General features: G+C 45.8%; 4 protein-coding genes across 5 annotated transcripts; 3 read left to right on the forward strand and 1 right to left on the reverse strand.

Moving 5' to 3' along the window:
• The first annotated feature begins 3,603 nt into the window (after positions 1–3,603).
• Positions 3,604–6,256, forward strand: LOC117855026 (transcription factor bHLH30). Its single transcript, XM_034737300.2, has 2 exons — positions 3,604–5,098; positions 5,393–6,256. Exons 1-2 carry the CDS (start codon positions 4,769–4,771, stop codon positions 5,891–5,893), a joined length of 831 nt encoding a protein of 276 aa, XP_034593191.1. The 5' UTR covers positions 3,604–4,768; the 3' UTR covers positions 5,894–6,256.
• Positions 6,257–11,941: 5,685 nt separating this feature from the next.
• On the forward strand, positions 11,942–17,010 carry LOC117856841 (TPR repeat-containing thioredoxin TTL1). Its single transcript, XM_034739268.2, has 7 exons — positions 11,942–13,134; positions 13,836–14,031; positions 14,116–14,300; positions 14,632–14,965; positions 15,078–15,282; positions 16,291–16,397; positions 16,488–17,010. Exons 1-7 carry the CDS (start codon positions 12,281–12,283, stop codon positions 16,638–16,640), a joined length of 2,034 nt encoding a protein of 677 aa, XP_034595159.1. The 5' UTR covers positions 11,942–12,280; the 3' UTR covers positions 16,641–17,010.
• A 1,164-nt stretch (positions 17,011–18,174) lies between these two features.
• On the reverse strand, positions 18,175–21,104 carry LOC117856842 (phosphoacetylglucosamine mutase). Its single transcript, XM_034739269.2, has 9 exons — positions 20,970–21,104; positions 20,623–20,888; positions 20,230–20,349; positions 19,999–20,141; positions 19,658–19,909; positions 19,163–19,578; positions 18,903–19,078; positions 18,631–18,727; positions 18,175–18,517 (listed from the first exon to the last, which is right to left on the reverse strand). Exons 1-9 carry the CDS (start codon positions 21,046–21,048, stop codon positions 18,375–18,377), a joined length of 1,692 nt encoding a protein of 563 aa, XP_034595160.1. The 5' UTR covers positions 21,049–21,104; the 3' UTR covers positions 18,175–18,374.
• Positions 21,105–21,494: 390 nt separating this feature from the next.
• Positions 21,495–26,781, forward strand: LOC117856843 (uncharacterized). Of its 2 annotated transcripts, XM_072294149.1 has the most exons (11): positions 21,495–21,630; positions 22,336–22,421; positions 22,608–22,674; positions 22,770–22,820; positions 22,924–23,800; positions 23,899–23,945; positions 24,038–24,088; positions 24,214–24,279; positions 24,522–24,592; positions 25,247–25,527; positions 25,612–26,779. In XM_072294149.1, exons 1-3 carry the CDS (start codon positions 21,495–21,497, stop codon positions 22,653–22,655), a joined length of 270 nt encoding a protein of 89 aa, XP_072150250.1. In that variant the 3' UTR covers positions 22,656–22,674; positions 22,770–22,820; positions 22,924–23,800; positions 23,899–23,945; positions 24,038–24,088; positions 24,214–24,279; positions 24,522–24,592; positions 25,247–25,527; positions 25,612–26,779. The 2 variants fall into 2 exon arrangements, with proteins under 2 accessions (XP_072150250.1, XP_072150251.1); XM_072294150.1 differs by having other exon boundaries at positions 22,600–22,674; positions 22,770–23,800; positions 25,612–26,781.
• Positions 26,782–27,132: the final 351 nt, after the last annotated feature.

Here is a 27,132-nt window from a genome sequence, read left to right on the forward strand (position 1 = left end):
TCCAACCTCTCACCTGCTCTGGTCATCATGGATTACTATTTACTGTGTGGATTGCACTATGGGTTTGCACTTTGCACTCTCAAATACTGGGAAGCTGTTTGGTTGATCGATTGAAAGCTTTCTAGTGCCAGCAATCTGGTCTTCGTGTTATAGTAAACTGCATGTACATGCTACTGCTTTTATAAGCATTGTACTCTTTTCTTTTGTTCAAACACGTTATCCTTATGTGAATGGTTGAGATCTAGGATTCAGATAGAAAAGACTAACAAATGAATATATTTATAAAATCAAATTTGAACTCTTGAAAGCATTCTCTGCAGCATATTCCCCAGAACTGTCATTTCTGGATTTGGAATCTGTTGCATCCTCCAGAATTGTTGAGAAAAGCTTAGGTGGGTTATGATTGTCACTTTCACATCAGGAATACCGATTTGTGGATGGAAATAACATAAGCATAAAGCAACAGGAAAGTAGAATCTCTCTTTGTCCTTGAATCGAGAGCGATAAATGGACGTGGATCACTTTTACTTTAGTACAAGAAAATGCGATGTTCTAAACCAATCTATGACTCGATCTCTGCAAATTTACGATAGATGCATGTCCCATTCATCTTGAAGTGGTTGGCACTTCTCTATCACACAATATGATAACTCTCTAGTTGTTTGTAGCTACATATCACTTCCACTTTATACGTGGTTTAGCATCCCTCTGTGTTCTGATCGGCATAAGTTCGGTTAGGAAACATATGTCCCTGGTACTACCTTTTGTGGAACAGCGTGTTTTTAGCGCCATCTGTGGAGATAGTAGGTTATGAAAGAGGCAGGAATCATTAACTAACTTTTGGAAACTTCAAAGAAACTTCGTTATGGATATGTTTAACCAGCACTTGTGTATTGTTGCTTTCCCAAGTAGTGCTGTCCACGACTAACCAGTGAATAGTTTTAGTTCTACTGCTTGAGAATTGTGACAGTATTTTAGAAGCTTACTACATCTTAATTTATACTCTTATCTGAATTTCTCTTGCTTTCACTGTGTCTGTACCATTTGCATATCCTTAGATTGTGTGTATAAATATCATACTATCATGCACAGATTATTTATGACACTGAGAGCAGAAATGTTACCAACTCGTGCTAGAAAAATTATGCTGTTGTCACAGCATATTTATTTTACCTTTTCCTCTCAAATTTTCATTGCAAAACAGTTTTTTCCCTCAAAACTTCAATTGCAAGACATTTGATGTGAACAATCGCTTGGCCATCAGAAAAAGAGTTGTCACTGAAACAGATTTCGCTACAAAGAGATTAAGTACGACACTCATTAGTTGTTGAAAAAATTCTAGACTACTTTTATTTAATTTAAAATGCAAATTTTAATTCAAGACAGAGATGCTCGAATTCTTTAATTAAAAAAACTCAAGGCTCTCTCAGCTCCAGGTGTTCAAGATTGTTCCTGGCTCCCCATTGGCTCCCTGAAGTAATTAGCTAAGTCTTGTTGCTATCGCCTTTGTGTGTCCAGCCAATCACTTATACTTCCTTCTGATAGAAAACATGCATCTATTGAAGGTCACAAGCAATGTCTAAATGCTCCTGTCACTAAGAGCATGAGCATCTCCAGCAGTCTCTCTTTCCCCAATCCAACTACCGTATTGGAAGAATTGATAAAAAAAATAGTGCTCCAGCAGCCTCCTTTTACCTTTCAATTTCCCCAATAATTATTGGGATAACCCAATAATTCATCCTAACTCTCTCTAAATAAAGGAGGAGTTGTGACTCTCCCGGTAGTTGGATTGGAATGAGATTATTGGGAGACTGGAAAAGCAACTCTCCCAATAACGATGAAAATGATATTAGGATATCCTTATTAACTAGTTATTGGGAAATACTTATTGGGAGACTGCTGGAGATGCTCTAATGTATCTAATCTACAGGGGCACCTGGAGCCTCCAATAAAGAAGTCCTCAAAGATGGTGACGGATTTGCCGCCTATTAATGCTAAACAAATATTAACATCGAATGCTTAATAATTCCTGGAGGGGCAGTGCTATAGGTTTCAGGCCAGACAGGTGGCATATCTGCTTAATTATCTGATGTGCCCCAGCATCAAATCATTTGGCTGTTTTTGCTGTGTGAATTATTTTGATAGTTCATGTCTGGTAAGGTTCATGCATATGAACTTAAAAAAGAGTTGTCAACCATGTTGCAGTACTTATATAATCAGACCTGTTTGAGGGTTACAAGTCAAACAAAAAGAATGGGTTGAGAACATCTGTGTTTGTTTAATTTCAAAGCCAAGGACAGGTGTTGAAATCCATGAATTTATTAGACTATAATTTGATTGAAGGCATCCAAACCAAACGTCATGTCATGAATTGTATATAAGCTTAAGCAGACGACTTGAGAAGCAGAATCGTATATGAAACACTTAATGACATAGCTTGTATAGAGCCAAAGAGGATGGTTGAAATGGCAACATCAAGGTGCCTAGAGCTATGTTGGCACCATAATAATTAATAAATAAATAAATACATGTAGGGAATACAAATATATGCAACTTGTTGAGCTACCAAGCATCATGTTTTCTTTTTTTTTTTCTGTAAGTTTTCTCTACAAAAGGTTATCCAAATAGCATGTTCTCCAAAAAGTCTGGCAGAGACATGGAAGAAAATGCAGGAAACTAACAAGGTGTTGTAGATCAACACATGGACCTGAATAACCACAGATTTATGCTTGTTTTTTTTCCCGACTACAAATGGCTTGCATTAAGGGGTGTTGGATACTAGGTGCTAAACTTTAGTAGTGTCACATCGGATATTCGGATGCTAATTAGGAGGACTAAATATGAGCTAATTATAAAACTAATTGCAGAACCCTGGACTAATTCGCGAGACGAATCTATTAAGCCTAATTAATCCATCATTAGCAATGGTTACTGTAGCACCACATTATCAAATCATGGACTAATTCGGCTTAATAGATTCGTCTCGCGATTTAAACTCCATCTGTGCAATTAGTTTTGTAATTAGCCTATATTTAATATTCCTAATTAGTATCAAGCATCCGATGTGACATGTGCTAAACTTTAGCGGGTGGTATCCAAACATCCCCGCCATCATAAATCATATCATTTCACCGTGTAAACCTGTGAATGATATGGTGAACTTCTCAGCAAAACTGAACCGTTGGAACTTCTCGTTAGTTCGAATTGGAACTAAATACTAGAAATTCCAGAGAAAAACTAAATCCTTATGTTGGCATTGGTTCCGGACATTGTTATATCATCCATGCTGTTGTGTAGTACTTTGAGGGAGTCCCTGCACTGCACAAATTGCATTAGCTCAGCAGCTCTGGCATTAGATTCCGGGGACGTAATGATCGGACAACAACAATCTGCACACTTCTTCTCTAGTGAAAACTACTGGAAAGTAAGTGTCGATCCTCAAGGCATGTGTACATCAAGAAATTCTTTGTGGCGCTATCAGGACGGGAAAAGGAAATCCAAACAAAGTGCAAGGAGCCAAAAGCAAGCAAACCAATAACAAGCCCAGCAAGCAACATAGAAAATATGCAACCGGTCCTTATCCTCTACGTCAATCGCAGGAAAAACAATGTCAAATCAGACAAGAACACACACAAGTTACAAATATTCTCGCTCGCTCTCAAACCCGAGCTCGAGCTGGTCCGTCTTCCACCTCCAGGCTGTAGAGCATCCCGAGAGCTCAAGTTTGCCTTGTCCTCTCATCACAGAGTAGAAAGAAGTTCCTGAAAGCCACAAGACCAAAACACCAACCACCAACACCAAGAACCAAACCGAGAGGAGGAAGCAGCTCCGAGGTCGGCCCGAAACATATCACCTTCATCTGCATGAGAAGATGATCCCTTTCATAAAGATGAAACACTCCCTCCACTAGACCCTCCGGAACACAAGGAGTTCACCGAAGCCACCAATGGGTCTGCAACACGGCGGCGGAGCTCGGCGGGCCGGCACCGGCGGCGGCAAGGCGGAGTCGGAGCAGAGGAAGCTGCGGCGAGTCAGGCTCCCCTTCTGGTCCTGCCCTCCAAACCGGCCTCCAGGCACCTGAGAGGCTCAGCTGGCCGGTCTCTTGTCTCCCCCCTCCCCTTTCCTCTCTGTTCTCCAACAGGTTCCTCGGTCTGTTAGCCGCCCCCCGCCCGTCCTGGAACGACGACATGGCTCTGCTTTTCGTGTGATCTCGTCGCGGGTCTGTTCCCACGAGCCCCCGCCGTGCCGGGGCGGCGGTCTCGGGAGAAGGGCTCGTGTCCGGGCCCTGTCCTTGGGGACCAGGGCGTTGGTGCCGCCGCCGCTTTCCTTGCCCTGCCTCCCTGTGTGTCTCGCTGCCGTTTTCCTTGCCGGAGCTTGCGGGGCCTTGGGGAACAGGGGCGCTTGGGCTCTGCTCCCTCCGATCCTGTCGCGTGCGTGGACATTCTGGACGCGTGTGCTTGGCCCTTGTGACCGCAAGTTCTTGGGTGCGCGAGCTGTCTTGTCCCTGCTGATCCCTCGGGACAAGCAACCGCCTCTTTCTTGCGCGGCTCGCACTCGCAGTGCCTTGTTGGGATTGCGAGGAAACACGGCAGGAAGTCTTGATCTTATATGCCGATCGCCTTCCTCCTGTGGCGTGTCATCAGCTCAAGAAGCTGTGCCCTCTGACTTCTCAGTTGCATCTTCTTTTCGCCGGCAAGTTGCAGCTGCACTGTTATGTTCTTGCGCCTTGTGGACCGTCGTCGTCGTTCTGGAAGCTTTTCACGACGGCATGGGCTCTGTGCCCTTCGGTGACGCCGGGGGGCTCTTCGACGGGTTCTATGGTGGCTTTGGCTTTGGCGGCGGCGGCCATGGATATGAAGAGTATGGGCTTGGCCAGCTGGGCGGCGTGTCGACGTCGCCTGTCGTTGTTGACGGCGGAACGGAGGAGGTGGACGCTGCTGCCTCCGCGGAGCTGGAGGCACCGGAGCGGAAGGGTGACCACCGGGCCGAGAAGGTGGCGATGGCCCTCAAGAGCCACAGCGAGGCGGAGCGCCGGCGGCGGGAGAGGATCAACGCGCACCTCGCCACGCTCCGGACCATGGTGCCCTGCACCGACAAGGTCAGTTACTCCTCCTCCTGCCCCCCTTCCTGTAGCTAGTAGATTGTCCCGGCACATGAACGTTCTAGGCGCAGATGCGGATGCGGTGGCGAGGGTCGTTGCACCGGCGCTACGGGTTGCCGGCGGCGTGCCGCGCCGGTGCCAACTGCCATGGTCCGGCTCTTGGCCCAGGGTGAACTGACCACGGAACATGGAGGCCCAGTTCTTGTACCTGGGCTGCTGTCTTTACGGGCCGAAAGCCCAAACCGAGGCGACCCTGACGTTTATCCCCTTTTTGCCCTTGGCATGCTGCAGATGGAAAAGGCCGCGCTGCTCGCCGAAGTAATAACGCATGTCAAGAAGCTCAAGGCCAGCGCGGCGCGCATCAGGACCCACTGCGCCGTCCCTGCCGACGCGGACGACGTCGCCGTCGAGCTGGTGGTCCCGGACGCGGCACCACCGTCACCGTCCCACCACGGCGCAGGCGGCGGCTTCCTCGTCAAGGCGACGCTCAGCTGCGACGACGGCGCCGACGTCTTCGCGGACATCAAGAGCGCGCTGCGCCCGCTGCGGCTCAGGGTCGTCCGCTCCGAGGTCACCACGCTCGGCGGCCGCGTCCGCTTCACCTTCCTCGTGTCGCCGCCGCCGTGCGGCGCGCCCGGCGGCGACGTGAGAGGCGTCGCCGAGTCCGTGCGCCACGCGCTCCAGTCCGTCCTCGACAAAGCCAACTCCGCGCTCGAGTTCGCGCCCAGGGCGTCGCTCCTGAACAAGCGCCGGAGGGTCTCCACGTTCGAGTCCTCCAGTTCCTCTTCCTGACGGATAGTTGATTCAGAGAAGACGCATCGATTTGCTAAGCGTCAGGAGTTAGGTTGTCATGCATGAACACGATACTGAGATACTCCTTTGCAAGTTTCATACCTATTCACGTACTAGTCGCTAGGCAATTAAAGAAGAAGCTGCACTGATTTACTACGGTTGTCCAAACTGGAGTGGTTTCTGAAGCCCGGGTTTGCAGTGCTTGTATCACTTATTCACCTTTTGGTACCTTGTTTTGTACGAGCATTTTGATCGTCCCTGAATGCTTAGTAACTACTTTGTAAGAGAATCACTCCCGCTGTAATTTAAATTTACTGTAGCTACGCAGGATCACTTTATGTATGCAGATGGCAGCCTTTTACTCGTCTTTTTCTCACTTTCAGACAGATGCATGTACATTCTTTCACCTGCATGTGCAGAACTCATCACTAACTCAGATTAATGCCGGTGAGATAACCAACCCAGCAAAGCAACCGATTAATCTGACCAGCAATAATCAAGACCGGTATGGTACGAGAACGATGCTGATTTCAAATTTGAATTTCGCAAACATCTAACCAAGGGCCTGTTCGCTTCAGATTATTCAGCTGGCTTATCAGCCACCAAACAGTGTTTTCCTCTCACAACAAATCAGCCGCTTCAGCTTTTCAGCCGGCTTATAAGCTGAAGCGAACAGGCCCCAAATCTTTTTGTATGTTGTGACACTGCATCACAAACACTGTTGCACTAACATGCATGCATCTACCTTAATTGCTGCAACAGTGTAACCCTATGCATCATCAGGTCAGTGGAAAAGCAGGCCCTATATATACAATACAACGGAGTCAAATTCTTAGAGGGTAGGAGAACAATCAGAGGCCTCTACAGTCTACAGTGCCCTCCATGAGTCGAGGACACAGCCAAAGGATCTCTCTGAGATCTTAAATTCTCCACGAATCGCTTGTCCCCTTGTAAACAAGGAAGCGTTTGCAAAGATGCAGGAGCTAGCAAAGAGAGATTCCCATCATTCCATGTGTTGCAACAGTCAAATCCATGCACAGCAGCTGGGAGATCGAATCTGCAGGGCCGGGCAATAAGCCAGACCACCACCCTGCTGCTTGACCCGTTCTAGGAATCTCTTTATCTTGTATCGATCGACCGCTCGCTGTTAACCTCGTGCAGGCACTATTAAACTCGGCTAGGTACTGTTCGCATCTGAAGATGAGATCCATCGTCTATCAGTTCAGGTTCCCTACTTTTAACCTGTCTCAGTGCAAGCTGCTCTCAGGTAGCTGATGAGCATGCACACGCCTACTGTTCACACCCACACGTACAGGTTGCATTGGCACTGCAGTGAGCTCCCTCTGAGGCTCTTGTTAGGTCATTGCCCTTGCATTACAAGGTTTCGCATGTGAGGAGAAAAAAAACAATGTAGAAAGGCAAGATGTAACAAATAGAGGTAGCTTAAATAGGTAAGTAATGTTAGTATTACTGTTACATAAAGAATAAAAGAAGGCAGTAGCAGTAAACAATTTTGTTTGGTGATATTTTTTATGAATAGAAAAACATATCCTAGTGCTGGAATAAGAAAATGGTATGTGTGTGTGTGTGGGGGGGGGGGGGGGGGGGGGGGTGAGGGGGGTGGGGGGGGGGGGGGGGGGTTGTTGTTGTTTAGGGAATGGCTTGTGGACTAGGTTCTTTTCAGATCCCGAAGGAGTAGAGCAATGCAGCGCAGGGGGGGTTAGTTGCTGATCCCAAAGAATGAGCGATAAACAATTACTACGAATAATTGGCACTGCATGCAGTCTGTGCTTCCCTGCATCTATCAGCAGCTGGTGTTTGCAGTCGCACACGCATGATGATGTGGTATTGACGACCGATTAGGAAAACAGTCTGGCGCACCACCATTGCATTGCTTGGCTTCTCGATCTCCACTTGGTGAGCGACGCCCATGTGGCGCTATACCTGCTTGGTTGAGATCTCGCGTGGCTGGAGTAGAGATTAGATTCTCCTTGTGTATACACATGCATGGCCGTGTGGCATACATTATAACTGTAGTTTAGTGGCAATTATACGTGGAGTCCAGAGACCTAAACTATTCGCCCTGCTGCCAACTGGATAGAGCTCCTGATTCCTGAAGGAGATTATTGTATTATATCAGGTCTAATTTCAACATTGGTACAACATGCATGCCTCAGCCACATTGACCGACTAGCATATTGTCATTTACTCAGAAGCTAAGCCCATGTGGACGAGTGAAGCATATATTGAGAGGTATTGACGACCACCACTACGCCACATATTCGATATTTCTCAGGGGTTTGTCAAACGGCTGAGGGTTATTGTTCTTGGTCACATTTTTTTTAGTAGCGACCGGAGAGTTTTGTAGTATACTTTGGATAATCTTCAAAGAAAATAAATTAACAACCGCAGTAATAATCCACGGCCAACATTTTATTTTTGTAATGGTAAAAACAAGCAATCACACCTAGTAAATTAACCTTACAAAATACTCCATCCATTAGACTAGCTGGCTAAAGGACCCTTATTAGCTTACTACTTCCGTCCTAAATTAATTATCGTTCGTTTTGGCTTGCCTAAGTAGTAAAAAATTATGTATCTAAAAAGTCAAAACGAATAGTGGTGATTTGAGATGGAGGAAGTATATGTAGATAAGAGCAAGAAACACGGCTATTTGTTGAAAGAAAGAAAGAAAAAAGGTACTCAAGAAATGCTGAAAATGTGCAGTGCGCAGTGCATGGGCAGCATCGATATGGATTTGCAAGCTTTGAGCTCTCATCACCAACACGTACGCAGCTAGCACTGTGGACGACCTCGGCGTTCAGGCTCTAGCTCCCGTGCACGTCTCACGCATGTCTGATCTTTTATTTACGCCATGTCGACGGAGAGCATGCAAATTTGAGCACGGCGTGGCATGCAGGAGGAGGTTGCAGGATGGCAGTCGGCACGGCCTGAAATAAAACGGGCGACATCCTCGCCTCCTGGCTGGGCTCCTGGTGGGAAGTGGAATATCCCATTCCCGGGGAGAGAGAGAGGGCTAGATGCGCACGCGCGCTCCAGCTAGATAGATGTACGCAGACAGAGCCAGCACAGCTCAGCTGCTACATACTGCGCAGGTGGTGGGTGTACAATACAGTCCAGCTTGGCGAATTTTATTTGCCCGTGCGTACACAGTGGAGTACGCACGCAGCGGAAAGCGAAGGCTACGTACGCGTGCAGACTGCAAAGCTTGCAGGTGACGTCGCATGACGCCACCAAATATTCCCCACTCCCCCCAAGGACAGCGTCATGTTTCCAGAAAGAGCACAGTTCCCGTCCACACCACCACACGCCAACTCGGTTAAAAGCCACCGGTCCTTCCCATCTGGCACTGCCACGGTGGAATGGGAATCGATAGGATTAGCTGAGATCTGGCCACAATTCTATAATCCCTCGGCTTCAGGCTTTCAGACCGGCGTCTTATTCATTTTGGGTCGGTCGGTCCATCCATTGGATCGATCCACCAAGCTAGCTAGAACCATTTTAATTTTCAGCAGTTTTCCTCTTCTTCTTCTTCTTTTCTTGCAGCACCAGGCAAAATCACAGAGAACGATTAATAATTTTCCTAGCTAGATGGACTACACTAGTATGCGTTGGAAAGTCTGGGATGACACAATCACAGAAGATGGGCAGACGGAAGGAGCGATCAGTGTGCATCCTTGAATTGTTTGCGGATTGTTTTGAGTCTTTTCAGGATGGATCGCCGTCGCCCACGCAACGCATGCTGCATGCTGACATGTATGATCCGAATAAAGTCTGAATTCCTGCTCAAGGGACCTACACGAACCACGCATGACCATCTTAAACAAACAAACATATTCCCATGGTCATCACATATTCACATGCACGCATGCTTCACTCGCATCCATCGGCAGCAACTCCTTTCCATCACACCAGCACCTACAGCATCAGCTAGCAGCTAGGGTTCTTGCGGAATGAATGATTCTAGGAGGTCTAGCTGAATATAATGCATGGTCAGTCTAATAACCCACCATGGTTTTGCTGTTTATTTGGATCCACCTACTACTACAGCTAAGTAGGCATTCTGCTTTGTTTTGTGCCTAGCAAATTAACAACGCTAATTGCCGGATAAAGGGGCTGGTCCGCATGTGAATCCTAGGCACCATTTGATGATATTTTAGGTGCAACAAGTTGAGATGCATTGGATTGATCAGTGCCCAAGTTGTGGTTGTTTAATACTGCAGTTTTGGAACAATTGCGGTGTTTGATTTAGGAGGTGCCATATCGTGCTTTATGTTTTTGTTCTCTATATTATAAAAAAAAATTAGATCGGCTTAGAAGGAGCTAGGCGATTTTTCATTAAGAATAAGAAGTATGCACCTAAATTTGATCTAGAGGGAACTCAAATCTGAGTGGTTAGAATGCACGACCACACCTCCCACCCTAACCAGTTAAGCTAGGTTCATTTCCTTGTTCTTTATATTATCCGCGATAAAAAAATTGCAATACCTCTCAACCGCAGCAACCTAATAGGTAATTTCCATTTTCCTTAACTTGTCTCTGATGGAAATAGAAGTCTTTAAGAAACTAAATGGATCGATGTAGTCTGCCTACTTGTAGGGCACTCAACTCGATCTCTGAGAGGACCAGATGGTATAGGAGAAGAAGAGTGGTGCACAAGTAAGATTCTGCGCATAAAAAGCCCCGTGCAGTTTGAGCAAATCTTTATAATGACCGAGTGTGAACGGATAAGGAGCACGGATGATGGAGCAACAGAGGGAAGCAAAGTACTCACACCACCCGCGGACAAATGATGTTTTAATAGATTCGTTTGGAAACATAGAGCAAAAATAGGTGCAGTGCAAATGTGCCATAGGTAGTAGTCAAAGTCAGGTTTTGAAGGAGAAAAAAAAACAAATAGGAACGAGAAGGATAAATAAGAGTACGGCAAATTTAAAGAAGAAAACAAAGAGGAAAAATGGCAGTATGATCATACTATCCTTTTGCTTAATCTAATCCACTTGTTGATGCAATGTCTTGATCCATCACTTTATTTGTCCTAAGTCATGTACCTTCTCTAGAACAAGCCATGGAGCAATCTTGACAAAATCCATGGTCGAGGACGGATTGATCCTAAGCTCAAATAAAACATCTAAAGTTTTTTTTTTTAACACATAGCACTTTTCAAGCATGGTATGAGATTTGAATCCAATGAGCCACGTGGCTTTTACCTTCAACTCTCCTCCATCCAAATTTCTTCATCCACATCGACAAGACTTATTCCGCGTCGTGATACTCTCACCCACCCTTCTAATCTGCATCCTTATTGGCTACCGCCCTTGTATCCACTGCTATAGTTTACTGCCATACTAACCAATAACCCTCTTAATTTTACACCCTAGCCCTACATTCATTCCCTAACGTTTTGACCACAATACCAACTCCCATGAAAACCCGCCTTGCCTTGCCATCCTAATTCCACCCACCACCACCTGGCCGACTTACTGTTGCGGTTATTCTTGAAGTCCAATATGAATCCTCAACCCGAAACTCTTACCTTATTTAAGATGAGTAGAAATTCTTAACCTGTGCACCTCGCCTTTTTCCCTCCCCCTTTTCCTATGGAAATTAAAGTGGCCATAAAAGGCCAAGCTGACTAATGCTTTTGCCCTTGCTTTGAAAATCAATCACTTCGTTTCAATGTTTTTGTTTGGTCTCGCTTTCCCATGTAATCGAGTTTCTTTTTTTCAACGCATTTCCCATTTCACAGCCAAAAGAAGACCGGCAAAACAAGCAAAACGCGCACCACCCAGGTCTCCGAGCAAGCAGAGCCCGCCGCCGACGACCACCGAGCGGCCGAGGCCCGAAGGAAACGGAATTCACCGGCGCAGTAGCCAGGAAGTAGGAACAGCCGAACAGGCAGCCCCTGTGCCAGGTAGGCACGCGGCGTTGGCCCACGGAACGGAACGGGAAGGAAAGGGCAAACCCCACTTTGTTTCGGGCTCCGGGGGGAAAGCCAGCGCCCGCGCCCAGGAAGGGGAATCAAATCAATCACTGGGCTCGTCAACCAGTAATCACTCCCCGCCTCCGCCCGCTGTTACGGCGTGTTACTGCCGCCGCCGCCCACGCTGCGCGGCTGCCCCGGCCGCCCCGCCGAGGGAGAGGAGGAGCGCGCAGGCGCAGCAAAGCAAAGCAAATCTACCCCCACTCCACTCCTCCCCTCCCTAGCCTTCATCATTCCTCGCTCCCTCGCCCGCTCGCCCCTCCCCTTCACGAGATCCCCATCCCTTCCCTCTCCTTCCTCCCCCCCATGCCGCCGCACTAGCCAGGGAGCGAGCCAGCCACCCCCCACCCCAGCCGCCGCGAGATCCACAGGCGCTCGGCGGAATGTCCCACCGCCCGCCGGCGCCAATGCCGGACACCCTCTCCGACGCCTTCGCCGCCGCCGTGCTCCTCTCCTCCACCGACAAGCCCGACACGCTCCCGCCGGGCCGCCTCTCGCCCGTCTCCCCGCTCCCGTACTCCTCCTCCAAGCACCCCACCCCGAGCTCCTCCTCGGGCTCCTCCGGCTCCGTCTCCCGCGCCCCGCCCGCCCATGCCTCCGGCCTCGCCTCGCGGAGGAGCCACTCCGGCGAGATCCCGCTCCCCTCCGACGCGCCCCCGCGCGGGGCCGCGCGCCCGGGCCACCGACGCACCGGCTCCGGCCCGCTCATCTTCACCTCCGGCGCCAGCGCCTGCTCCAGCTCCGCCACCTCGCCGCTCACCAACGCGCTCCCGGCGGGGAACATCTGCCCCTCCGGCCGCATCGCCAAGCCGCTCCCCTCCTGCTCCGCGGCCACCCCGCCGCCCCCGCCCCCGCCGCGGGCGTCCCGCCACGACGTGCTCGGCTCGGGCACCGCCAACTACGGCCACGGGAGCATCGTCCGCTCGCGCAGCGGCGGCGCCGCGCCGGCATCCGAGGACGACGCCATGGTCAGGCGGGCCATGGCGGCCGCCGACCCCGAGGAGGTCAAGAGGGCCGGCAACGAGCAGTACCGGAAGGGGTGCTTCGAGGAGGCCCTCAAGCTCTACGACCGCGCGCTCGCACTCTGCCCCGACAATGCCGCGTGCAGGGGCAACCGCGCCGCCGCGCTCATTGGGCTCCGCCGCCTCGGGGACGCCGTCAAGGAGTGCGAGGAGGCGCTCCGGATTGATCCGTCGTACGGCCGCGCGCACCACCGCCTCGCCTCCCTGCACATAAGGTGAATGGATTGCTTTGCTTGCGTGGGCGGCACAAAGATCGCTTCTCGGATCTGTGGCTTTCGTGCCATTTTCCTTTTTCCTTTCGGCATTGTCGGTGAAGGCAGAGCTTCGTGTACAGCATGGACTGTGCTTTGCTCGGACGATCTCAGTCTCACCTAAAGAAAATCATATGCTAGAGTGGTTTGCCATTGCCACGATGATGTATCTCGAGTTCAATCCTAAACTTTGCTATTTTTAGTAGAGCTCACAAAACGGTCATGGGTATGATGGTTCAGTATTGGTTGCTCATGGGGGGCTATTTCCACAATAGGCTCAATGTATTTGTGAGTGCTATCTTACTTTAGAATGCTAGGCATCCATGTGGAACCAGGTCCATTTGATTATTGAACGCTGCCTTGTGTGTCGCTCTCCATTCCCTTCGTATGTATCTCGGAATTAGTTGCTTTTCTAGTTTCCAGAGAACTAGAAATGCTAGTTTGGTATAAAACCACAAATAGTAAACCTATAGACGTTCAATGCAGTCCTATTAGCTAGTTTTTTAAACCTGATTTCCTTGTTTGGTGTATTGTTCATGGTCGTTTCTTTTGTGCAGCCATCATTGATCCTTTGTATTGTTCTCATGAGTTGGACTGATTGATTATGTGATTCCTGAATTATTCACTTATGCCACTTTCTTTTATCTGATCTTACTGAACTTCAGGCTAGGACACATTGAAGACGCTCTGAAGCACCTATCCCTTGCAGCCCCACAGCCTGACCTCCTAGAGTTGCACAAATTGCAAACAGTGGAGAAGCACTTGGGGAGATGTCTGGATGCACGTAAGGCTGGGGACTGGAAAAGTGCCCTAAGAGAAAGTGATGCCGCTATTGCGGCTGGAGCTGATTCCTCTGCTCTGGTTAGATTCTACCCCTCACCTAATCTGATATGGTAACCGTCTCTTGGTTAAAGGGCATACCACTTATCTAATTCACATTTTCAGCTCTTGGCTACTAGAGCAGAAGCCCTTCTGCGGCTCAACCTACTCGATGAGGCTGATCTGGCTATCGCTAGTGCCTCCAAATTGGATTATTCATCTTCATCCTCCTCAGACACTAAATTTTGTGGGTTCCTCGCCAACGCTTACCTCTTCTATGTACATGCCCAAGTTGACATGGCATTGGGAAGGTAATTCTGCAACTTCACCTGTTTCCCACTACATACACACAAATAAGTTAACTGGTTAATACTATGATCCTTCTTCCCACCTGACTAAATGGAAAAATGCTGTGCTACCAAGTTATCATGTCTATGTAACTCATTCTTTCTCTTTTTAGTACATTTTTCCTGTTATAACAAACTGTAGCCAAATAACACTCGGTTGCCTTTGAGCATAGCTATGAGAGAGAGCAAAGAAGCTCGACAACCTTACTCAAAAGTATTTTGACTTAGCAGGTACTTGCAGGTTACCTGCTATAGCTTCATATCATATGATTTGACACTCCTGAACATTTTACAGGTTTGACCATGCTGTCTCCTCCATAGATAAGGCAAGGATAATAGATCCAGGAAACAGTGAAGTGGTAGCTATGCATAACAAAGTAAAATCTGTGGCTAGAGCACGATCTCTAGGGAACGAGCTCTTCAATTCTGGAAAATTTTCAGAAGCTTGCCTTGCTTATGGTGAAGGGCTCAAACAACACCCTGTGAATAAAGTCCTGTACTGTAATAGAGCAGCTTGTAGGTTTAAGCTTGGGCAGTGGGAGAAGTCAATTGAGGACTGCAATGAAGCTCTCAAGATTCATCCCAATTATACCAAGGCTTTGCTCAGGCGGGCAGCATCGTACGGCAAGGTAGCACAATTTTTTTCTGCAACGCTTTCTCTCTGTTTTTTTTTTGCCGCTTTTCCCGATTTAGACTTTGGGACTCAAAAGCAACTTTATTTATTGCTCTTTTGGTTGTTAGATGGAGCAATGGGCAGAATCTGTGAAGGATTATGAGGTTCTCAGAAAGGAACTTCCAAATGATACGGAGGTTGCTGAGGCCTATTTCCACGCCCAGGTTGCTCTCAAGTCATCTCGTGGTGAGGAGGTATCCAACATGAAGTTTGGAGGAGAGGTTGAAGCAATTACAGGAATGGAACAGTTCCAAATGGCTACATCTTTGCCAGGTTAGTCTTATAACCAGCCACATTTATTATTTCTTAATTTTGGTTCATGACTTCTTTTTTGTTGTTACTGCACAAACCTCTTGGAAATCTTATATTGCCTATAATAGCAGAAAATATTAAAAGACCATTTTTCATGTATCCATGCATAGCTACAATTCACTAAAACATGTATCCATTCCTTTAGTTCCGATAGCGAATAAGAACATCAACTTATCAAGTAATAGCCTTCCATAGAGAGAACAGTATCTGATGGAGAGCTTAGCCTTACATTGGATGCTCAACTTCAGAACAGCTCACCAACCAAATATTACCAGCATCTAATCAAGCTGATCCCAGAGTCAGTGGGTTTTGAATCTTCGGCAGATGCAAAAGTGCTGATACATAATAGTGGCCTCAGTGTCCTTAACTCCCTATCTTTCTTGTTCAGTTTGTTTGTCTATCGCAAAGGGAGCGATAGCTGTTGACCTAGGTGCGGTGCAACTGGATCTCACAAGCACCCTCCTCTGTTTTGTCGTCTGTTTTTGTTAGATTTACCCTTGACACGGGTAACAGAATCAGATCACTATTAATCGTTTGTATTGCTACTCAAGAGTCAAGACTAGGCTGTCCCATTTAACTGTTTCTGTAAACATGAATTTGAAATGTTGTGTTTCCTCTGCTGCTCATTCCTTGCACATGCAGCCGCTGATGTTGACTTGCAGATGAGTAATTATTGAACAGAACATTAGTACGACAATCTTGACCTTTTCTAATAGGCATAGGCATGAGGTTGCACCGCAGGTTGGCAGTACTTGTTACTGTTTTCTGACGTGCAAGCAATCTTCACATGGCATTTGTTTTCCTATCATTGTACTAATGCTGGTTGGAAGTACATAATTTGGTCACCTTTTGTCTTTTACTATTGGTCACTTGCTCCCTATCAGTCTTGTGCTCTAGCCTCTAGCTGTAGTAGTAATTCTTAGCTTTTCTTTATTTGATTTATTTTATTGGTCTGTTTGAAATTTACAGGTGTTTCAGTCGTCCATTTCATGACACCTTCAAATCAGCAGTGCTGCAAGATTTCCCCATTTGTGAACACACTGTGCACCAGATACCCATCTGTTAATTTCCTCAAGGTAACTAGCAACATACAAGGCCATCCACCTCACCATCCCATATCTACTTATCTAGACTACATTAACATGACATTTTGCTCTCCACTTCAGGTCGATGTGAACGAGAGCCCTGCTGTTGCACGTGCCGAAAACGTGAGGACAATTCCAACATTCAAAATCTACAAAAATGGTATGAGAGTGAAAGAGATGATCTGCCCCAGCCAACAGCTGCTGGAATACTCAGTGAGGCATTATGGGATTTAGGCCATGAAGCCGATGATTTGATGTTTCCTTCTGCCTCCAGCTTACCTGGAGCAAGCGCAGGCTTAGCTGGAGCAGAGCCAGTGAATACTGAAGTTCATCTTGATGAGCGCAAGCATGAAAAAGCAAAGAGCAACTTTCCCCGACATTTTCCACCCCACACCCCTTACATTTCCACCCTTTTCTCCATTTGTTGATTACCTACTCAATTTATTCATTTAATCTGTCTCGTCCGTACATCATTGTTGCAAAATTCCTTAGAACAAAAACACCATCTCCTGATTCATGTGAAGAACGACTGTAAATTTTTACTTCCATGTTTACCAGACAACCAAGGAAAGAAAGGTATAGATTGCATTTTGTACTCTCTAAATTCAGTCATGCAATATGGAAGTATAGGGACCCATTGTCTTTAACATTTCGTATCGTGCCTCGTGGAAACGCTGACACTGAAATGACCCGAATTCATATATTACTAGTATGGAATTGTCTGCACATTAACATTACTGAATAAATGAACTGTCAGGCTAATAAGTTGTTACCCTGGAGAAATAACGTGTTTTTAAATGTCCTCCCAACAACGCAGTTCCATCGGATGACTACGTTTGCAAGGATTTTGCTGGAGTTTTGTCAGATTTGATTGATATGTGGTAGTTTCTTAAACGGTCATTGGACATCATAAAAAATCCATGAAATTCGTACGAAATCCTTTTTAACCTTGTGGAAAGTTTGTGTGTGCCTTCAGAATTTCAAATTTCTTGGGCTTTCTTCACGCTCTACCCAACGAGTCGTTCTCAAGTTTTGACATCTTTCCTTTCGTAATCCCCGTTGCTGCAAGTGCGTTCTCGTTAAAATCATGCGTTCTGCGATTGTTGACCGTTTAGTTAGTTGTTCTCTGTACTTTAGCTACGGACACGTGGGCCCGGTGTGCATGAGGCCGACATGTCAACATCGCGTGTGGAGACTGGTTGGTTTGGCATGTTGCCTCTCCATGCATTTGTGTCCCATCACCATCTCCATGCCCATATGCGGACTGCAGTCGTTTCTTGTAGATCCCGGAACAGGGCGCACCTTTTAGCTGTTCTATGATGCATGCTGCATACTATCATGGAAAGAATCACAAGGGACATGTGGCACTGCCTGCCACGTCGGAAATACGAAAAAATGGCATGTTGGCACGTTGGTTAGAGTGACAGTCCACTGATTTTTAAGGCATTTGAGTATGCTATCACTTTTTTTTAATCACGAGACAATGTAAATGCTGGCCTTTATTCTGTCAATGGTCTTGGTAAAAAGACTAAGTTGCTGTTATTTGCTACTGTTTATTTCCATTAAAAATCTTAGAAATTTCTTAATTTGCCATCAGTTTTTTTTTTTGGGAAATTGATGCCTGTCTATGATAATGTAGGCCCAGGACCCATATGTTGTTGATCAAATGAATAACAAATAAAGGGACTAGATTAACTTTACGAATAAGGAGCCAAATGAGTTTTCAATCTGTCGAAACAGATGCACAAAATCCATCAGGAAGCATGAGTACTGGAAGGGAACGATTTTACAGCTGTTCAATTCCTTTTTGATGTTTAGATACAAGAACCAATTGATTTCTGTTCTGTGCATATCAACAATGAAATTCGAAAGTTTGGACTGAGGATGTAAAAGTTACAAACTGAAACGCAGGAGGGATTGTCCTAGAAAATTTAATCTGGTCAAAATGGCAAACAAGACTGTAAATGGTTATCCAAGAAGGTGTTCCACATGGCGTGCTACAGATTTTGCAAGACTATCGGCTTCCACCTGTGTTGATGCCTCGGCATACACCCGTACCACATCTTCTGTACCAGATGGACGCACAAAGCATCGGCCGTGAGTATAGTTGGCTGCAATGACATCACAATTTGAATATCAAACACATTAACACGAAGTAAATTGGACTTACAAGAATGGGATACACAACCGTTAGATTACTTGACGTGATTAATTTGGTGCTTACCAGTCTCCTTATCTATCAATTCTTGCAAACTAGAAGGTTGACTAACTTTTGTCTCTGCGTCTGTCGTGACAATTGAACTTCGATCAATAACTTTCACCTGAAAAAAAGTAACAAGTTAACTAATTGTATTATGAGGACTCGTTTGTCCCGTAATCTTAGTAACTAAAGTCTTACATGAGAAACGAGTAGTTGAATGAAAAGAATAGGTGAAATATTTATAGTTTTCGTCATCTTCAGGGAACACAAGGAAAGTCAAAGGTCACGGTACGTACCTTCAACTGTCTGCTGGGTAAATCACTATATAGTTCACACCAATTCTGAAATGACCATCCCTTATACTGCAAAATAGCCTCCACTAGAAGCAGACCACTCAGAGCATCACCAACTGCCTGATTGATCAGCTGACTAGCTGCCATCAGTCTCATTGCAGCATGATACTGTGCTGAACCTAGGAAGGGCATCAAGATCAACCACATCAAACAAAACGTTTAGGAGGCTGAATAAGAAGAAAGAACCGATGGCAAGAGTTTACCATTTGCAGCTTGAGAGAGCTCGTTGCTTAATGACTCTAGTTGAGAAATGAAATCCTCCGAGAATACTACAGTCCCGTGTCCATTGGCTTCAAAATATATACCAATGTCATACTCTAAAGCCTTTTTGTGCAGATATTTCACTCCAGTAGGAGTGAATACCACTTCAAGGCCAAGGTTCTTGAGAAACTGTGTCGACGCTCCATTTGCATAAGCTGTCTGAACTATGCCAAGCCTTGCAGGCAATGATTTGTTTACTTGACTGCCATTTTTATTGATAATATCTAGCTGCTCTCTGATAAACAGGGCAAACAGAGATAGTATCTTGTCACCATCAACAAGATCAACCTTATTGTCACTAGCTGATGACATGCGGAAGTAGACAAGTCGATCAGCGTCACCATCCAGACTTGCACACCTGAAATGCTAGACGAAAATAGTAAGTTGACTAAAAAAAATAGACAAGCATCAAACATGACTAACAACCAAGCTCTCACCTGACACCAAGATCTTCAGAGCTAAAGCCATGAGGAGTAACTCGCTCCTTTTGAACAAAGTCAGCACCACACATGTGATTTAGTATCCCTTCTCCTTCCTTACCCGAATTCCTCACAATAATATCCAGGCCTGAAAGCTCTGCTTTTATTTGTTCGAGCTTCACCCCACCAATACCATTTGCTCCATCCACAATTAGTTTCTTGGCAAGCTCATCTCCACCTTTATCTTTTGGCACTAATTCCAACATACGCCTGATGAAATTTAGTGTTAGAAACTCACCATAAAAGACGCTAGTAGCTCATGAGAGCCTAAAGAAGCAGGACAGTTGCTAGAAAGTAACCTGAACGAGTTGATAAGTTGTGTAAAATAATCTGACTCGGAAGCCTTGATGCCTTTGTTTTTGCACCGGACCATCCAATGCAGTTGAGGGGTGGTCAAAATTCCCATATCAATTGCGTGTGAGCCAACTACCGCATTTATCCCCTTCAGTTTGAATAGAAGTCCAATTAGATTGAATCTGCAAATTGTTATGAGTACAAATGTAGCGAAGGAACAGATCGAAATGGCATACCTGCAGTGCGGCACCAAGGAGGTACCCTCCTGTTGGTCTAGTATCTCTGCCAAGCAGCACTTGCGCTCTGTGGTGGCCCCCCAATGGAATTCCCTCGTCCTTGACAAACTGAAGGACCAGCTGCGGAGAGAAGAAATGGTATTAGCATTCGCATTTGCATATGAGGCGAAAAATAACAGGCATTAGTTTGATTGCTGAATTGATGGTACATGTGTCTGGTTGTAGTTTGGGATTTGGATGCTAGCTTCAAGCACTAATTTGATTTGTTACTCCGGAAAACAAGTGCTAGTATTTATTATTCGTGTGAGAGTCAGTTTGCACAAACAGATCCTGCAGCTTGATTACGTACCTACTAGAACGAAGGTGAGGAGTAGAGAAGGACTGAACGCATACCTGCAGGAGGGCGTCGGGGTCGGGGGCGTTGGCGAGGGCGTCGGCGAAGGGCTCCCAGTGCTGGGCCATCATGCCACCGTCCGGGTCGGCGATCTTGACGCCGTTGTCGCCGACGGGGTTGTGGGAGGCGGTGATGACGATCCCGACGGCGGCGCCGGCGAGCTTGAGGGAGCGGAGCGCGGCGAGGATGCCGGCGCGGCAGACGGCGGGCGCCATGGTGGCGCCGTCGGCGCGGAATCCCGCCGTGCCATAGGAGAACCTGCAGCCTGCGCCACCGATCCCATCTCATTCTCTCGTCTGCGCGGACTCGCTGCGTTGCTGATGGAGCAGAGGGAAGCAGCACGTACCGCTCGGGAGAGGGAAGCGGGACGCGACGTCGAGGAGGCGGCGGCGCTGCTCCTGCTCCTGCTCCTGATTGGCGGCCATGCCGCTCGCCGGTCGTCGTCGGTTGTTGGCTCGGATCTGACGCGATTTGGACACCACTTGTCGCCAGGGGATAACTGACTCGACTAGAGAAAACAAATCGATCTGCCACTTCGTCAGGATCGGATCAGAATTCAGAGACCAGAAGTGCGATCACAGATTCAGTTCCGTTCAACCATCCAGGATCGCACTACAACGAAATTGCATTACTGGTAGAACTGCAACTCCTCCCTCCGGCTGCTTCCTCGTGGGTGAAGAAGATCTTCAGAAAGTTCAGACTTCAGACAGAGGAATATGCTACCAAGCTCTTCTCGAATTTCCTGTGAAGGAGAGGGCTCAGTTACAAAAGGGGCATCACTTTCAGTCTGTCACTGCCCTCTTATTTAAGCCATGGTCCTGTTGGCGCCGCTGCCAATTCAGCTCCTCCTTCATCAAGGTCTGACTCTGACATGGGTCGTGTGGGGAAGATGAAGTACGTGGTGATGACCAGCGGCGTGGTGAGCGGGCTAGGGAACGGTGTCGCCGCCAGCAGCATCGGCGTCGTCCTCAAGGCCTGCGGTTTGCGCGTCACCTTCATCATGATAGGTAAGTTCTTCTGTGTCCTCCTTGACCTGCAGTTTCATTCATACAGGTCATGCCTGGTGTTAAAATGTTCTTGGGTTAACTCAGTTCTGAACAAAATAGATGCTCTGTATGACGTTTCAATTGTTTATGATGATATTCTGGTTATGTAACCTGGAGGGTCTGGTCTGAGCTGACGTGTTCATTTGCTGCTAGCTGCTTTGATCAATATCATGTAAAAGAACCCTTTGTCCGGATTTTGACGAAGATGGACCGTGCCTGTCCTTAGAATTCAAAAAGAAAAAAAAACAGCGGCCTTCCAGTGATGCTGTTTTATTCACTCTGGTGTAATGATCCTGATGAACTTACTTTCAGTTATTGAAATGGAAATTTGGGTACCTCAGTTCAAAAACGGAGATTTTAGTGGTCCAAGTAATAATCATTTTATTCTAATTTTCCTTTCCAACTTTGCTGTTACGCCTACCTCTGAAACATTACATTTCCTATTTCTGAACTGTCTTCTCCAAGGAAAATTATGTTTTCTCTACTTCATTTTTTTAAAGAAAAACACTTTAATTTTTATAGCTTTACTTTTCCAGGAAAAATTGCTTGCACCATAGCCATCCTCTTTTCAAAATTTCCACAGTTCAATTTTTTGTTTCTGTACTTGGTAGCATGTGCCTTTATTTCGCATGCTTTCCCATATTCACTTACTAGTTCATGTTGCAGATCCATTTTTAAATACTGATGCTGGAACGATGTCTCCTGACGAAGATGAATACCGAGAGGTTTTTGTTTTGGATGATGGCAACGAGGTAAGGGCACTACAAACCTGTGGCTCTGTGCTACTTCAATATTTCTGTCATTGCATCTGATACACAAGTTGGTGTGGCTGGCAATATAATTTTTGGATGAGTGCTTACTTGAGCGATGCCGATCCATGAGACTTTGATATGAATGATATTTACTGTCTTCCATGCTGACAAATCGCAGTATTGTAGGTTGACATGGATATTGGAAACTACGAGAGATTCCTAGATGCTGAATAAACCGGAGACAATCTATCAGGCACTGAACTTGTCTTGTTCTTTGCAACTTGCCAACGTGTGCAAATTCCTTATCCATTTTCTCAGGTGTGGTGTTTCCTTGTATGGCTCTTGCAGTATGTGATAGACAAGGAAAGAAGGGGTGATTATCTAGGGAAAACAGTACAGGTTTGTGAGTACAGTCCTGCAGTACCTATCAAAATTGCTGAACTCTTGTATATACAAAGTGCTGATGGAAGTTGTTGCACGTCTTTTTTCAAAACCTCTGAAGATTGTACATCACCTTACGGATGCGATTCAAGAATGGATCGATCGTGTTGCTGTGATTCCTGTTGATGGCAGAGAAGGCCCCCCTGATGTTTGTATCGTTGAGTTGGGAGTGACTATAGGTCTGGGGATTCAGAACCGTTTTTAGATGACCCATTTGTGCAGTTCATTGGAGAAAACGAAAGTATATCCTTAATTGTGCAGGAGATATTGAGTCAAGGCCATTTATTGAAGCTTTGAGCCAGTTTTCATATCTAGATGGTAACATTTGTCTAGATTTTTGGTGGCTTGGTGATTTGCAGATAGTTGATTGGCTTAATTGGCTACCTCTTGTTTTCAGTGGATAATAATTTTTGTTTGATACATGCATGTCAGTCTTGTCCCTGTAATAGACATAGTTGGCGAACAGGTAGAACATGATTGAGTTTTAAATTTATTATCAGTTTTTGTTTACTGAATATCAATGATACGGAGTCATTTATTTTGGTACACCTGAAAAATGCAGAAAACGAAGCCTACCCAGTTAAGTGTTCAGAGCCTACGAGAGCTTGGATTGACGCCAAACCTTCTGGCTTGTCGTTGCGCAGCAGTATATTATCTTGCTTCTGTTCACTTGTTTTAGTTAAGCCTTTACTGTACATTGGAACATCTAATTTATCTGTATTAGTAAGCTGCCTTGATTCTTTGGTGTGCAACCTCTGAATAAAAATGTCAAGAGAAGCTTTCCCTGTTTTGCCATGTTCCGGTATGAGAATCTGAAGCTTCATAATTCATATTTTTATCTGTGTTTCGTATTGATCCATTAAAGTATTTATTCAGGCTGATTGCATTGTTATTCTAAGCAATGTTCAAATATTTGGCATGCTCCCTCGCTTCTAATAGTACGTTCTACCTTCCATATGCTTTGTACCAATTCTGATGAAATAGTAATCTTCATACGTCCATTGCTGAAAAAGATATTACCCATTTCTGTTGTCAGGATCAGAAGGCTCATGAAGCTATTTTGGGAATTCTTGGACTTGCACGGTTAGTTGTTCGAATTCTCTCAATCTGTTACATTTCCTTTCTGTTCTCCTGCCTAAGTTCACAAAGTTCTCTTTCCTGTTTGCATTATGCAGCTTAACTGTGGAACCTAAGTTGGAAGCGTGGATGACGAATTGCATGTTCCTGTATGCTCCAATCCACTGTATCTTCCATATTTCGTAGTAGTTTTGCCAGTCTTCAGTTTATCACACCATATATGTCATCTTTCTCTTCTTTCTTCCCTATTTGATTGGAGAACAAATTTATGCAGGTCAGAATAGCAGTAGTAGTTGGTAAATACACCAATGTTTCCAATGCATACCACTCCATCCTCGAGGTGAATGACGACTCAGCAGTGTCCCTTTCACCTTATCTTAGAACATGCCAAGACTAATCTGGTCTCTTCAGATAATTGGATAAGATCCTTGATACTGACTAATTCTAGTAATGATGACGCAGTACTTCTATGTCTCATGTCTCCACAAAAATCATTATAAAATTTGTTAGCGGGTAAAAAGAATCATTATACATCGATCAAGATATGTTCTTTTTCTTAAGGCTATGCTTCATGCATATCAGTTGCGTGCCAGAGAAGGCTTGTGGTCGATTGGGTCCCAGCTTCTGACCTCGACGAAGAGACTGCGAATCAGGTCTCGCGAGTTCTGTTATACCTTTTGCTTTCACCATCACTAGAGGGTGCTGTCATGATCTAGGCCTTGTTTAGTTGCTAAAGTTTGGAGGTGCCAAATTACTGTTACAATACTGTAGCACACTGTAGCGTTTCGTTTGTATTTGTGAATTATTGTCCAAACATTGACTAATTAGGCTCAAAAGATTCGTCTCGCAAAGTACAACAAAACTGTGCAATTAGTTTTTAATTTTGTCTACATTTAGTACTCCATGCATGTACCGCAAGTTTGATATGATGGGAAATCTTTTTTTTGCATAGTGCCAAAGTTGGGAGTTGGGGGTGAACTAAGCCCTTGTTTACTTCCCTCCAAACTCCCAACTTTGACACTATGCAAAAAGAAGATTCCCCATCACATCAAACTTGCGGTATATGCATGGAGTACTAAATGTAGACGAAATCAAAAACTAATTGCACAGTTTTGTTGTACTTTGCGAGACGAATCTTTTGAGCCTAATTAGTCAATATTTGGACAATAATTCACAAATGCAAACGAAACGCTACAGTGTCGCATTTATGGCAAAATATCAATTTTGCAACTCCCAACTTGGAAAGTAAACAAGGCCTAAACAAGGGCCTAATCCTTACGCCTCTCTGAATGTGCTGTTGCTTGCAGTCACCTGACCTCCATGAGAAGGCACGGAGCTTGCTGAAGGTGACACTCACGAGACTACAAGCAGCAAACTACTGTAGATGTCATAGAGCACTGTGAGTTGAGTGTAACAGTGCGGAGTTTGACGCTGGCACGAGATATCCTTGTCCAAGAAGCTGCAGATGTGCGTAGGGTCAAGGAGGACTTTCTTCGGAACAGTGGACTGTAAATCTGCTAAACTGCAAGTACCAAGGAACACGCACGTACCCTTGTTCAAATTAGGCCCTCTCTAGTCTCAAGAATAAGTATGATCTTTCTTCTTTCTTTCTTTGGTGCGTATGTTTTCTCTCAACAGCTATGGTGCCAATCTGGAACCTGCCAATCTGTAGGCGAATCCTGACATGGTGAGCGAACTTGAGAGCGCTGGTGCAAAATTTGTGGGTACCATTGAAACTGGAGACAGAATGGAGGCAGCTACCTTGTGGTCATTGTTCAGAGAACCCGAATCAGCATGACTGAAACTCTGCGGCAGATCCTGGAGCTGCCTTGGCACAGGTATTTGTATTTTGTGGGCGTCCAGTTCCACCCGGAGTTCAAGTCCTGGCCAGGCAAACCGTCTCCGTTGTTCACGGGCACACACCGATCACTCTGCATCAGTACATTCTCAAAGCAGATGAAGCTAAGCATCGGTTGCAAATTTGCAATGCATGTTGGTCCTTCAGTTTTGCGAGTAGGGCATGTTGGTCCTTGGCCTGCCGAGCTGTCTTGTTTGTTGTTTCCTAGCCCAAAAACCTTCCCGTGCTGCCGCCCGGCCTGCGCACGACACGTCGACGCGCCCATCCGTACGTGCACGCACACGCACGGATGTTTTCCGGCGTGCGTCGTCGGTCAGGAGGAATCACGATACGTGCATGCGAATGCGATGCACTGCCGTCGCTTCCATCTCATCTGGCTGCGTGCAGGTGCAGCAGGAGGCTTTCAGGTCCTGCCACTGCCACTAGAGTCCAGGTGAGCCTCTCTGCACTGCACGAATGGTTCTGCTTCGGCGCGCGGCGTACGTGCAACGTGGCCACCGCATCTGGCACACGTTTGTTTTCACTGTTGAGATTCTGATACGACCAATCAAAGCCCAGAAAAGTTGTAAATAATACTCCCTCTGTCCTGAAAAGGATGCAACTATGGTATGCGTGCCAGTTAAAGTGCTTCACGTTTGACCAGGTTTGTAGTAAATAGTATTCACATTTATGGCTCCAAATTAATTTATTATGAAAATATATTTCGTAATTAATCTAATGATGTTTATTTGATATTATATATATTTATACTTTTTCATCTATAATAGGTCAAACTTGACACGGTAAATCATGACACTGTTCCAGAATTGCATTCTTTTGGGGACGGAGGGAGTATATCGTATACAAACTTCACGGGCAAAACGTACATGATCGGCTGATGCAATGCACCCCTGCATAAACTTTTATAGAATCACTGATTTGTGAGTGAACGTGGAAAACTTAAGTGTTTGGTTTGAGAAGTGTGTTTTTTCTGCGAAAAGTTGTAAAATAATATATCATATACAATTCTTTTTTCTGCGAATTCTAACTTTGACTTAACCAACTTGTTTGTTGTTTTTTTTAAAAAAGAGACAGGAATATATGGTTCCAAAAATGATGGACTAATCTATTACTCCACCTCATCCATTCTAGGGATATAACCATATGATTGTTAGCTTAATAATGAAAAATTATTTCTTCCATCAGAATTCATGTTAAAGCAGAGGTAGTAGTGGGTGGCGTTAACTAGGTCGTCGTCCATAAAATTACCTATATAGATATCCTCCTTTTCCACTTGACTGCGATCATCCGATAATCCTTGTCTTCTTCTCGATGCTTCTACACCATTCATGGGTG

This window comes from Setaria viridis, chromosome 5 (assembly GCF_005286985.2).
Source record: "Setaria viridis chromosome 5, Setaria_viridis_v4.0, whole genome shotgun sequence".
Classification (NCBI taxonomy): Eukaryota; Viridiplantae; Streptophyta; class Magnoliopsida; order Poales; family Poaceae; genus Setaria; species Setaria viridis.

Bases quoted from the DNA above. Each gene is read 5' to 3' on its own strand.
- LOC117855026 (XM_034737300.2), top strand. From the start codon at position 4,769: ATGGGCTCTGTGCCCTTCGGTGACGCCGGGGGGCTCTTCGACGGGTTC. The intron at 5,099-5,392 runs GTCAGTTACTCC...GGCATGCTGCAG, and splicing joins TGGTGCCCTGCACCGACAAG to ATGGAAAAGGCCGCGCTGCT.
- LOC117856841 (XM_034739268.2), top strand. From the start codon at position 12,281: ATGTCCCACCGCCCGCCGGCGCCAATGCCGGACACCCTCTCCGACGCC. The intron at 14,032-14,115 runs GTTAGATTCTAC...TCACATTTTCAG, and splicing joins GAGCTGATTCCTCTGCTCTG to CTCTTGGCTACTAGAGCAGA. The intron at 15,283-16,290 runs GTTAGTCTTATA...TGAAATTTACAG, and splicing joins AATGGCTACATCTTTGCCAG to GTGTTTCAGTCGTCCATTTC.
- LOC117856842 (XM_034739269.2), bottom strand. From the start codon at position 21,048: ATGGCCGCCAATCAGGAGCAGGAGCAGGAGCAGCGCCGCCGCCTCCTC. The intron at 19,579-19,657 runs GTGAGAGCTTGG...CTAGCATTTCAG, and splicing joins TCTGAAGATCTTGGTGTCAG to GTGTGCAAGTCTGGATGGTG. The intron at 18,728-18,902 runs GTACGTACCGTG...ACTTTTTTTCAG, and splicing joins TACCCAGCAGACAGTTGAAG to GTGAAAGTTATTGATCGAAG.
- LOC117856843 (XM_072294149.1), top strand. From the start codon at position 21,495: ATGGGTCGTGTGGGGAAGATGAAGTACGTGGTGATGACCAGCGGCGTG. The intron at 21,631-22,335 runs GTAAGTTCTTCT...TTCATGTTGCAG, and splicing joins CGTCACCTTCATCATGATAG to ATCCATTTTTAAATACTGAT. The intron at 22,422-22,607 runs GTAAGGGCACTA...GCAGTATTGTAG, and splicing joins TTTTGGATGATGGCAACGAG to GTTGACATGGATATTGGAAA.